The sequence below is a fragment of the Carcharodon carcharias genome, chromosome 27 (genome assembly GCF_017639515.1).
Source record: "Carcharodon carcharias isolate sCarCar2 chromosome 27, sCarCar2.pri, whole genome shotgun sequence".
In the NCBI taxonomy this organism is placed as follows: domain Eukaryota; kingdom Metazoa; phylum Chordata; class Chondrichthyes; order Lamniformes; family Lamnidae; genus Carcharodon; species Carcharodon carcharias.
In genome coordinates, this window is record NC_054493.1 from 1,054,303 (window position 1) to 1,065,716 (window position 11,414).

General features: G+C 62.2%; 1 protein-coding gene across 1 annotated transcript; it reads left to right on the forward strand.

Moving 5' to 3' along the window:
- Positions 1-245: 245 nt before the first annotated feature.
- Positions 246-10,777, forward strand: si:cabz01102082.1 (solute carrier family 12 member 6). Its single transcript, XM_041175814.1, has 3 exons — positions 246-505; positions 3,379-3,512; positions 10,639-10,777. The coding sequence occupies exons 1-3, from the start codon at positions 246-248 to the stop codon at positions 10,728-10,730; spliced, it is 486 nt and encodes a 161-aa protein (XP_041031748.1). The 3' UTR covers positions 10,731-10,777.
- Positions 10,778-11,414: the final 637 nt, after the last annotated feature.

Below are 11,414 nucleotides of genomic sequence, written 5' to 3' on the forward strand. Positions count from 1 at the left end.
TACACTCACCCCCTCCTCACCGTGTCACTGTGTCCGAGCCTCGATACACTCACCCCCTCCTAACCCTGTCACTGTGTCCGAGCCTCGATACACTCACCCCCTCCTCACCCTGTCACTGTGTCCGAGCCTCGATACACTCCCTCCCCTCCCCCGTGACTGCCCCCTGACCCTCGATACACTCACCCCCTCCTCACCCTGCTCCCCTCCCCTCCCCCCGTGACTCTTTCCCCCCCCCCCGCCCCTCGATGCCCTCCCTCCTCCTCCCCCTGTCGGCCGGAGGTGTGAGCTGCTCCCTGTTTTCTGCCCTCTGTCCGCAGGCGCAGTTTGTCAAGGACCGGAACTCCACCCTGCGGCTGGCCAGCCTGGGCTCGGACGACGAAGATGAGGTAGACGCCATGCCAGACCGCGTACAGATGACCTGGACCCGGGACAAGTACCTGGGGGAGAAGCAGCGCAGCCGAGCGCAGACCCCCGAGGGTTTTCGCGATCTCCTCAGTATCCGGCCGTAAGTGACGGGAGCGCCACCCCCGCCCAGCGCCCCCTCCCTCCCACACCCCTGTGCCCCCTTCTCTCCCCCCCCCGCCCCCAACGGTTGGTGGGTTATGGGGGGTGCGGGTATGGGATCGTGCTGTGCAGTGAGGCTGGGGTTATGGGATCGTGATGTGCAGTGAGGCTGGTGTTATGTGATCTAGCTATGCAGTGAGGCGGGGTTATGGGGGGTGTGGGTATGGGATTGTGCTGTGCAGTGAGGCGGGGTTATGGGGGTGTGGGTTATGGGATCGTGCTGTGCAGTGAGGCGGGGTTATGGGGGTGTGGGTTATGGGATCGTGCTGTGCAGTGAGGCGGGGTTATGGGATCGTGCTGTGCAGTGAGGCGGGGTTATGGGATCGTGCTGTGCAGTGAGGCGGGGTTATGGGGGTGTGTGTTATGGGAGCGTGCTGTGCAGTGAGGCGGGGTTATGGGGGTGTGGGTTATGGGATCGTGCTGTGCAGTGAGGCGGGGTTATGGGGTGTGGGTTATGGGATTGTGCTGTGCAGTGAGGCGGGGTTATGGGGAGGGGTGTGGGTATGGGATCGTGCTGTGCAGTGAGGCGGGGTTATGGGGGTGTGGGTATGGGATCGTGCTGTGCAGTGAGGCGGGGTTATGGGATCGTGCTGTGCAGTGAGGCGGAGTTATGGGATCGTGCTGTGCAGTGAGGCGGGGTTATGGGATCGTGCTGTGCAGTGAGGCGGGATTATGGGATCGTGCTGTGCAGTGAGGCGGGGTTATGGGATCGTGCTGTGCAGTGAGGCGGGGTTTTGGGATCGTGCTGTGCAGTGAGGCGGGGTTATGGGGAGGGGTGTAGGTATGGGATTGTGCTGTGCAGTGAGGCGGGGTTATGGGATCGTGCTGTGCAGTGAGGCGGGGTTATGGGATCGTGCTGTGCAGTGAGGCGGGGTTATGGGATCGTGCTGTGCATTGAGGCGGGGTTATGGGATCGTGCTGTGCATTGAGGCGGGGTTATGGGATCGTGCTGTGCAGTGAGGCGGGGTTATGGGGGGTGGGTATGGGATCGTGCTGTGCATTGAGGCGGGGTTATGGGATCGTGCTGTGCCGTGCGGCGGGGTTATGGGGGGTGTGGGTATGGGATCGTGCTGTGCAGTGAGACGGGGTTATGGGATCGTGCTGTGCAGTGAGGCGGGTTTATGGGATCGTGCTGTGCAGTGAGGCGGGGTTATGGGATCGTGCTGTGCAGTGAGGCGGGGTTATGGGATCGTGCTGTGCCGTGAGGCGGGGTTATGGGATCGTGCTGTGCCTTGAGGCGGGGTTATGGGATCGTGCTGTGCATTGAGGCGGGGTTATGGGATCGTGCTGTGCATTGAGGCGGGGTTATGGGATCGTGCTGTGCCGTGAGGCGAGGTTATGGGGGGTGTGGGTATGGGATCGTGCTGTGCAGTGAGGCGGGGTTATGGGATCGTGCTGTGCAGTGAGGCGGGGTTATGCGGGGTGTGGGTATGGGATCGTGCTGTGCAGTGAGGCGGGGTTATGGGGAGGGGTGTGGGTATGGGATCGTGCTGTGCATTGAGGCGGAGTTATGGAGGGTGTGGGTATGGGATCGTGCTGTGCATGTGAGGCGGGGTTATGGGATCGTGCTGTGCAGTGAGGCTGGGTTATGGGATCATGCTGCGCAGTGAGGCGGGGTTTTTGGGATCGTGCTGTGCAGTGAGGCGGGGTTATGGGTAGGGGTGTGGGTATGGGATCGTGCTGTGCAGTGAGGCGGGGTTATGGGATCGTGCTGTGCAGTGAGGCGGGGTTTTGGGATCGTGCTGTGCAGTGAGGCGGGGTTATGGGGAGGGGTGTGGGTATGGGATCGTGCTGTGCAGTGAGGCGGGGTTATGGGATCGTGCTGTTCATTGAGGCGGGGTTATGGGATCGTGCTGTGCATTGAGGCGGGGTTATGGGATCGTGCTGTGCAGTGAGGCGGGGTTATGGGATCGTGCTGTGCAGTGAGGCGGGGTTATGGGATCGTGCTGTGCAGTGAGGCGGGGTTATGGGATCGTGCTGTGCATTGAGGCGGGGTTATGGGATCGTGCTGTGCAGTGAGGCGGGGTTATGGGGGTGTGGGTATGGGATTGTGCTGTGCAGTGAGGCGGGGTTATGGGATCGTGCTGTGCAGTGAGGCGGGTTTATGGGATCGTGCTGTGCAGTGAGGCGGGGTTATGGGATCGTGCTGTGCAGTGAGGCGGGGTTATGGGATCGTGCTGTGCCGTGAAGCGGGGTTATGGGATCGTACTGTGCATTGAGGCGGGGTTATGGGATCGTGCTGTGCAGTGAGGCGGGGTTATGGGGGGGTGGGTATGGGATCGTGCTGTGCATTGAGGCGGGGTTATGGGGGGGTGGGTATGGATTCGTGCTGTGCAGTGAGGCGGGGTTATGGGGGGGTGTGGGTATGGGATCGTGCTGTGCAGTGAGGCGGGGTTATGGGGAGGGGTGTGGGTATGGGATCGTGCTGTGCAGTGAGGCGGGGTTATGGGATCGTGCTGTGCAGTGAGGCGGGGTTATGGGATCGTGCTGTGCAGTGAGGCGGTGTTATGGGGGGAGTGGGTTATGGGATCGTGCTGTGCCGTGAGGCGGGGTTATGGGGGTGTGGGTAAAGTGAACAGAATCCGGGGACCAAGTTTAAAGAGCAGCCCCCACAAGGGAAACTGCGAGAGAGAAAAACGGACCAAAAGTCCACAGGGTCGAGGCCCCCCCCTCCCACCGGGTCCTCGCCGAGCGGGTACACGGGTACACCCACAGGCGCCGTCGGGGAGGGGCTTCCGGGGTTTTGACCCAGTCTGGCTGTGTGACACTCTCATCTTCCTCCCCTCCCCTCCCCTCCCCCCCCCCTCACCGCAGGGACCAGTCCAACGTCCGGAGGATGCACACAGCCGTCAAGCTGAACGAGGTGATCGTCAACAAATCGCACGACGCTCGGCTTGTCCTACTCAACATGCCCGGACCGCCCAGGAATCCGGACGGTGACGAGAACTGTATCCTTTCCTTCGTGGGTTCGGCAGGGGGTGGGGGGGTGGGTTCGGCGTGGGGGGGTTGGCGGTGGGGGGGTGCCCACAGACTCTCCCTTGCTGTGTGTGAGCGTGTGGGGCTCAGTATTACCTGCTGGGTGTCAAAATTGCGTTGTTGCCTAAGAATAGAGCCTGGGATCGTGCTGTGCTGTGAGGCTGGGGTATGGGGGGTGTGCGGGTATGGGATCGTGCTGTGCAGTGAGACTGGGGTATGGGGGTGTGCGGGTATGGGATCGTGCTGTGCAGTGAGGCTGGGGTATGGGGGGTGTGGGTTATGGGATCGTGCTGTGCTGTGAGGCTGGGGTATGGGGGGTTGTGGGTTATGGGATCGTGCTGTGCAGTGAGGCTGTGTTATGAGGGTGTGGGTTTATGGGATCGTGCTGTGCAAAATGAGGTGGTGTTATGGGGGGTGTAGGTATGGGATCGTGCTGTGCAGTGAGGCTGGGTTATGAGGGTGTGGGTTATGGGATCGTGCTGTGCCGTGAGGCTGCGGTTATGGGATCGTGCTGTGCAGTGAGGCTGGGTATGGGATCGTGCTGTGCAGTGAGGCGGGGTTATGAGGGTGTGGGTTATGGGATCGTGCTGTGCCGTGAGGCTGCGGTTATGGGATCGTGCTGTGCAGTGAGGCTGGGTATGGGATCGTGCTGTGCAGTGAGGCGGGTTTATGGGGGGTGTGGGTATGGGATCGTGCTGTGCAGTGAGGCGGGGTTATGAGGGTGTGGGTTATGGGATCGTGCTGTGCAGTGAGGCGGGGTTATGAGGGTGTGGGTTATGGGATCGTGCTGTGCCGTGAGGCTGCGGTTTTGGGATCGTGCTGTGCAGTGAGGCGGGGTTATGGGATCGTGCTGTGCAGTGAGGCTGGGTTATGGGGGTGTGGGTTATGGGATCGTGCTGTGCAGTGAGGCGGGGTTATGGGGGGTGTGGGTTATGGGCTCGTGCTGTGCCGTGAGGCTGCGGTTATGGGATCGTGCTGTGCAGTGAGGCGGGGTTATGGGATCGTGCTGTGCAGTGAGGCTGGGTTATGGGGGTGTGGGTTATGGGATCGTGCTGTGCAGTGAGGCGGGGTTATGGGGGGTGTGGGTATGGGATCATGCTGTGCAGTGAGGCTGGGTTATGAGGGTGTGGATTATGGGATCGTGCTGTGCAGTGAGGCGGGGTTATGAGGGTGTGGGTTATGGGATCGTGCTGTGCCGTAAGGCTGCGGTTATGGGATCGTGCTGTGCAGTGAGGCGGGGTTATGGGGTGTGGGTTATGGGAACGTGCTGTGCCGTGAGGCTGCGGTTATGGGATCGTGCTGTGCAGTGAGGCTGCGGTTATGGGATCGTGCTGTGCAGTGAGGCTGGGTTATGGGGGTGTGGGTTATGGGATCGTGCTGTGCAGTGAGGCTGGGTTATGGGGGTGTGGGTTATGGGATTGTGCTGTGCAGTGAGGCGGGGTTATGGGGGGTGTGGGTTATGGGATCATGCTGTGCAGTGAGGCTGGGTTATGGGATCGTGCTGTGCCGTGAGGCGGGGTTATGGGGGGTGTGGGTTATGGGATCGTGCTGTGCAGTGAGGCGGGGTTATGGGGGGGTGTGGGTTATGGGATCGTGCTGTGCAGTGAGGCTGGGTTATGGGATCGTGCTGTGCCGTGAGGCTGCGGTTATGGGATCGTGCTGTGCAGTGAGGCTGGGTTATGGGGGGTATGGGTATGGGATCGTGCTGTGCAGTGAGGCGGGGTTATGGGGGTGTGGGTTATGGGATCGTGCTGTGCAGTGAGGCTGGGTTATGGGATCGTGCCGTGCAGTGAGGCTGGGTATGGGATCGTGCTGTGCAGTGAGGCAGGGTTATGAAGGTGTGGGTTATGGGATCGTGCTGTGCAGTGAGGCTGGGTTATGAGGGTGTGGGTTATGGGATCGTGCTGTGCCGTGAGGCTGCGGTTATGGGATCGTGCTGTGCAGTGAGGCGGGGTTATGGGGGTGTGGGTTATGCGATCGTGCTGTGCAGTGAGGCGGGGTTATGGGGGGTGTGGGTTATGGGATTGTGCTGTGCAGTGAGGCGGGGTTATGGGGAGTGGTGTGGGTATGGGATCATGCTGTGCAGTGAGGCGGGGTTATGGGGAGGGGTGTGGGTATGGGATCGTGCTGTGCAGTGAGGCTGCGGTTATGGGATCGTGCTGTGCCGTGAGGCGGGGTTATGGGGGGTGTGGGTTATGGGATCGTGCTGTGCAGTGAGGCGGGGTTATGGGGAGGGGTGTGGGTATGGGATCGTGCTGTGCTGTGAGGCTGCGGTTATGGGATCGTGCTGTGCTGTGAGGCTGCGGTTATGGGATCGTGCTGTGCCGTGAAGCTGTGGTATTGGAGGGGGTGGGCTGCGGTTACGGGATCGTGCTGTGCCGTGGGCTGCGGTTACGGGATCATGCTGTGCCGTGGGCTGCGGTTACGGGATCATGCTGTGCCGTGGGCTGCGGTTACGGGATCGTGCTGTGCCGTGGGCTGCGGTTACGGGATCGTGCTGTGCCTTGGGCTGCGGTTATGGGATCGTGCTGTGCCGTGGGCTGCGGTATGGGGGGGTGTGGTGGGTTGCGGTTATGGGATCGTGCTGTGCTGTGGGCTGCGGTATAGGGGGAGTGTGGTGTGTTGCGGTTATGGGATCGTGCTGTGCAGTGAGGCTGCGGTTATGGGATCGTGCTGTGCCGTGGGCTGCGGTATGGGGGGGGTGTGGTGGGTTGCGGTTATGGGATCGTGCTGTGCTGTGGGCTGCGGTATAGGGGGGGTGTGGTGGGTTGCAGTTATGGGATCGTGCTGTGCAGTGAGGCTGCGGTTATGGGATCGTGCTGTGCTGTGGGCTGCGGTATGGGGGGGTGTGGTGGGCTGCGGTTATGGGATCGTGCTGTGCAGTGAGGCTGCGGTTATGGGATCGTGCTGTGCTGTGGGCTGCGGTATAGGGGGTGTGGTGGGTTGCGGTTATGGGATCGTGCTGTGCCGTGATGCTGTGGTTATGGGATCGTGCTGTGCAGTGAGGCTGCGGTTATGGGATCGTGCTGTGCCGTGGGCTGCGGTATGGGGGGGGTGTGGTGGGTTGCGGTTATGGGATCGTGCTGTGCTGTGGGCTGCGGTATAGGGGGGGTGTGGTGGGTTGCAGTTATGGGATCGTGCTGTGCAGTGAGGCTGCGGTTATGGGATCGTGCTGTGCTGTGGGCTGCGGTATGGGGGGGTGTGGTGGGCTGCGGTTATGGGATCGTGCTGTGCTGTGGGCTGCGGTATGGGGGGGTGTGGTTTGTTGCGGTTATGGGATCGTGCTGTGCAGTGAGGCTGCGGTTATGGGATCGTGCTGTGCTGTGGGCTGCGGTATGGGGGGGTGTGGTGGGTTGCGGTTATGGGATCGTGCTGTGCTGTGGGCTGCGGTATAGGGGGGGTGTGGTGGGTTGCAGTTATGGGATCGTGCTGTGCAGTGAGGCTGCGGTTATGGGATCGTGCTGTGCTGTGGGCTGCGGTATGGGGGGGTGTGGTGGGCTGCGGTTATGGGATCGTGCTGTGCAGTGAGGCTGCGGTTATGGGATCGTGCTGTGCTGTGGGCTGCGGTATGGGGGGGATGTGGTGGGTTGCGGTTATGGGATCGTGCTGTGCCGTGGGCTGCGGTATGGGGGGGGTGTGGTGGGTTGCGGTTATGGGATCGTGCTGTGCCGTGGGCTGCGGTATGGGGGGGGGGTGTGGTGGGTTGCAGTTATGGGATCGTGCTGTGCAGTGAGGCTGCGGTTATGGGATCGTGCTGTGCTGTGGGCTGCGGTATAGGGGGTGTGGTGGGTTGCGGTTATGGGATCGTGCTGTGCCGTGATGCTGTGGTTATGGGATCGTGCTGTGCTGTGGGCTGCGGTATAGGGGGAGTGTGGTGTGTTGCGATTATGGGATCGTGGTGTGCAGTGAGGCTGGGTTATGGGATCGTGCTGTGCCGTGGGCTGCGGTATGGGGGGGTGTGGTGGGTTGCGGTTATGGGATCGTGCTGTGCTGTGGGCTGCGGTATAGGGAGGCTGTGGTGGGTTGCGGTTATGGGATCGTGCTGTGCTGTGGGCTGCGGTATGGGGGGGTGTGGTGGGTTGCGGTTATGGGATCGTGCTGTGCCGTGATGCTGCGGTTATGGGATCGTGCTGTGCTGTGGGCTGCGGTATAGGGGGGCTGTGGTGGGTTGCGGTTATGGGATCGTGCTGTGCTGTGGGCTGCGGTATGGGGGGGTGTGGTGGGTTGCGGTTATGGGATCGTGCTGTGCTGTGGGCTGCGGTATGGGGGGGGGTGTGGTGGGTCGCGGTTATGGGATCGTGCTGTGCCGTGAGGCTGCGGTTATGGGATCGTGCTGTGCTGTGGGCTGCGGTATGGGGGGGTGTGTGGTGGGTTGCGGTTATGGGATCGTGCTGTGCCGTGGGCTGTGGTATGGGGGGGGGTGTGGTGGGTTGCGGTTATGGGATCGTGCTGTGCTGTGGGCTGCGGTATGGGGGGGGGTGTGGTGGGTTGCGGTTATGGGATCGTGCTGTGCCGTGATGCTGTGGTTATGGGATCGTGCTGTGCTGTGGGCTGCGGTATAGGGGGAGTGTGGTGTGTTGCGGTTATGGGATCGTGGTGTGCAGTGAGGCTGGTTTATGGGATCGTGCTGTGCCGTGGGCTGCGGTATGGGGGGGTGTGGTGGGTTGCGGTTATGGGATCGTGCTGTGCTGTGGGCTGCGGTATAGGGAGGCTGTGGTGGGTTGCGGTTATGGGATCGTGCTGTGCTGTGGGCTGCGGTATGGGGGGGTGTGGTGGGTTGCGGTTATGGGATCGTGCTGTGCCGTGATGCTGCGGTTATGGGATCGTGCTGTGCTGTGGGCTGCGGTATAGGGGGGCTGTGGTGGGTTGCGGTTATGGGATCGTGCTGTGCTGTGGGCTGCGGTATGGGGGGGGGTGTTGTGGGTTGCGGTTATGGGATCGTGCTGTGCCGTGGGCTGCGGTATGGGGGGGGGGGTGTGGTGGGTTGCAGTTATGGGATCGTGCTGTGCAGTGAGGCTGCGGTTATGGGATCGTGCTGTGCTGTGGGCTGCGGTATAGGGGGTGTGGTGGGTTGCGGTTATGGATCGTGCTGTGCCGTGATGCTGTGGTTATGGGATCGTGCTGTGCTGTGGGCTGCGGTATAGGGGGAGTGTGGTGTGTTGCGATTATGGGATCGTGGTGTGCAGTGAGGCTGGGTTATGGGATCGTGCTGTGCCGTGGGCTGCGGTATGGGGGGGGTGTGGTGGGTTGCGGTTATGGGATCGTGCTGTGCTGTGGGCTGCGGTATAGGGAGGCTGTGGTGGGTTGCGGTTATGGGATCGTGCTGTGCTGTGGGCTGCGGTATGGGGGGGTGTGGTGGGTTGCGGTTATGGGATCGTGCTGTGCCGTGATGCTGCGGTTATGGGATCGTGCTGTGCTGTGGGCTGCGGTATAGGGAGGCTGTGGTGGGTTGCGGTTATGGGATCGTGCTGTGCTGTGGGCTGCGGTATGGGGGGGTGTGGTGGGTTGCGGTTATGGGATCGTGCTGTGCCGTGATGCTGCGGTTATGGGATCGTGCTTTGCTGTGGGCTGCGGTATAGGGGGGCTGTGGTGGGTTGCGGTTATGGGATCGTGCTGTGCTGTGGGCTGCGGTATGGGGGGGTGTGGTGGGTTGCGGTTATGGGATCGTGCTGTGCTGTGGGCTGCGGTATGGGGGGGGTGTGGTGGGTCGCGGTTATGGGATCGTGCTGTGCCGTGAGGCTGCGGTTATGGGATCGTGCTGTGCTGTGGGCTGCGGTATGGGGGGTGTGTGGTGGGTTGCGGTTATGGGATCGTGCTGTGCCGTGGGCTGTGGTATGGGGGGGGTGTGGTGGGTTGCGGTTATGGGATCGTGCTGTGCTGTGGGCTGCGGTATGGGGGGGGGGTGGGGTGGTTGCGGTTATGGGATCGTGCTGTGCCGTGATGCTGTGGTTATGGGATCGTGCTGTGCTGTGGGCTGCGGTATAGGGGGAGTGTGGTGTGTTGCGGTTATGGGATCGTGGTGTGCAGTGAGGCTGGTTTATGGGATCGTGCTGTGCCGTGGGCTGCGGTATGGGGGGGTGTGGTGGGTTGCGGTTATGGGATCGTGCTGTGCTGTGGGCTGCGGTATAGGGAGGCTGTGGTGGGTTGCGGTTATGGGATCGTGCTGTGCTGTGGGCTGCGGTATGGGGGGGTGTGGTGGGTTGCGGTTATGGGATCGTGCTGTGCCGTGATGCTGCGGTTATGGGATCGTGCTGTGCTGTGGGCTGCGGTATAGGGGGGCTGTGGTGGGTTGCGGTTATGGGATCGTGCTGTGCTGTGGGCTGCGGTATGGGGGGGGGTGTTGTGGGTTGCGGTTATGGGATCGTGCTGTGCTGTGGGCTGCGGTATGGGGGGGGTGTGGTGGGTTGCGGTTATGGGATCGTGCTGTGCCGTGAGGCTGCGGTTATGGGATCGTGCTGTGCTGTGGGCTGCGGTATGGGGGGTGTGTGGTGTGTTGCGGTTATGGGATCGTGCTGTGCCGTGGGCTGTGGTATGGGGGGGGGTGTGGTGGGTTGCGGTTATGGGATCGTGCTGTGCTGTGGGCTGCGGTATGGGGGGGGGTGTGGTGGGTTGCGGTTATGGGATCGTGCTGTGCCTTGGGCTGTGGTATGAGGGGGGTGTGGTGGGTTGCGGTTATGGGATCGTGCTGTGCTGTGGGCTGCGGTATGGGGGGGGGGTGTGGTGGGTTGCGGTTATGGGATCGTGCTGTGCAGTGAGGCTGCGGTTATGGGATCGTGCTGTGCCTTGGGCTGTGGTATGAGGGGGGTGTGGTGGGTTGCGGTTATGGGATCGTGCTGTGCTGTGGGCTGCGGTATGGGGGGGTGGGTGTGGTGGGTTGCGGTTATGGGATCGTGTTGTGCAGTGAGGCTGCGGTTATGGGATCGTGCTGTGCCTTGGGCTGTGGTATGAGGGGGGTGTGGTGGGTTGCGGTTATGGGATCGTGCTGTGCTGTGGGCTGCGGTATGGGGGGGGGGGGTGTGGTGGGTTGCGGTTATGGGATCGTGCTGTGCGTCGGCCTCCCCCGGGTCCCGGTGAACGTTCCCTGACCCACTGACCCAGACATGGAGTTTCTCGAGGTCCTGACAGAGGGGTTGGAGCGAGTGTTACTGGTGCGAGGAGGAGGCAGCGAGGTCATCACCATCTACTCCTAGGGGGGGGTCCCCCTCCCTCCACTGTGGAACACCACTCCATGGACCGGTGGGGGTGGGGGTGGGGGGGGGGGGCACAGAACACAAGCCCTCCCAGCCCACTGAGGCACAGGGAGATCCCACAACCGGCTGGACCGGTCGGAAGGACGTGAAGCGGAGTGGGGCAAACGTGGCTGCGATACCTCGGCGGTCCACCCCTTCCCCCCCCCCCCTCCACTCTGACTCCCGCCCTCCCTCGATTCCCCGGAGAGGGTTGGGGTTGGGAGTGAGGAGGGTTTGGGGGGGGGGTAAAGCCAATTGTATCAGACGGTGCTGGGGGCGAGGGGGAGGAGTTTGAGGGACGGGAAGTGGAGGTGAGGGGGGGGGGTTTGCGAGGGAAGGAACGTGCGGCGAGAACAGGCCAAGGTCAAGAGGGAGAATGAGGTGGAGGATGTAGGGACCAGGAGGTGGAATGAGGAGGGCAAGGGAGGGCCTGGGGGAGGGGCGGGGTGGGGGAGGAGGAGGGAGCGGAAGGTAGGGCCAAGGTAGTGCCAGTGAGTGAGTGAGAGTGAGGTCGGGGGGAGGGGCCCAGGAGGAGAGTGAGATGGGAGGTAGGTCCCAGGAGGGAGAGGGCGGAGGGAGGGTAGGGCTCAGGAGGGAGAGGGGCTTGGGAATGGGGTTGGGGTAGGGCCTAGGAGGGAGAGGGGT

What these genes read in the sequence shown, in the direction of transcription:
- si:cabz01102082.1 (XM_041175814.1), top strand. Translation starts at nt 246, where the DNA reads ATGCCCTCCCTCCTCCTCCCCCTGTCGGCCGGAGGTGTGAGCTGCTCC. An exon ending in GATCTCCTCAGTATCCGGCC is followed by an intron (nt 506 to 3,378) that starts GTAAGTGACGGG and finishes CCCTCACCGCAG; the next exon opens with GGACCAGTCCAACGTCCGGA. An exon ending in TCCGGACGGTGACGAGAACT is followed by an intron (nt 3,513 to 10,638) that starts GTATCCTTTCCT and finishes CCACTGACCCAG; the next exon opens with ACATGGAGTTTCTCGAGGTC.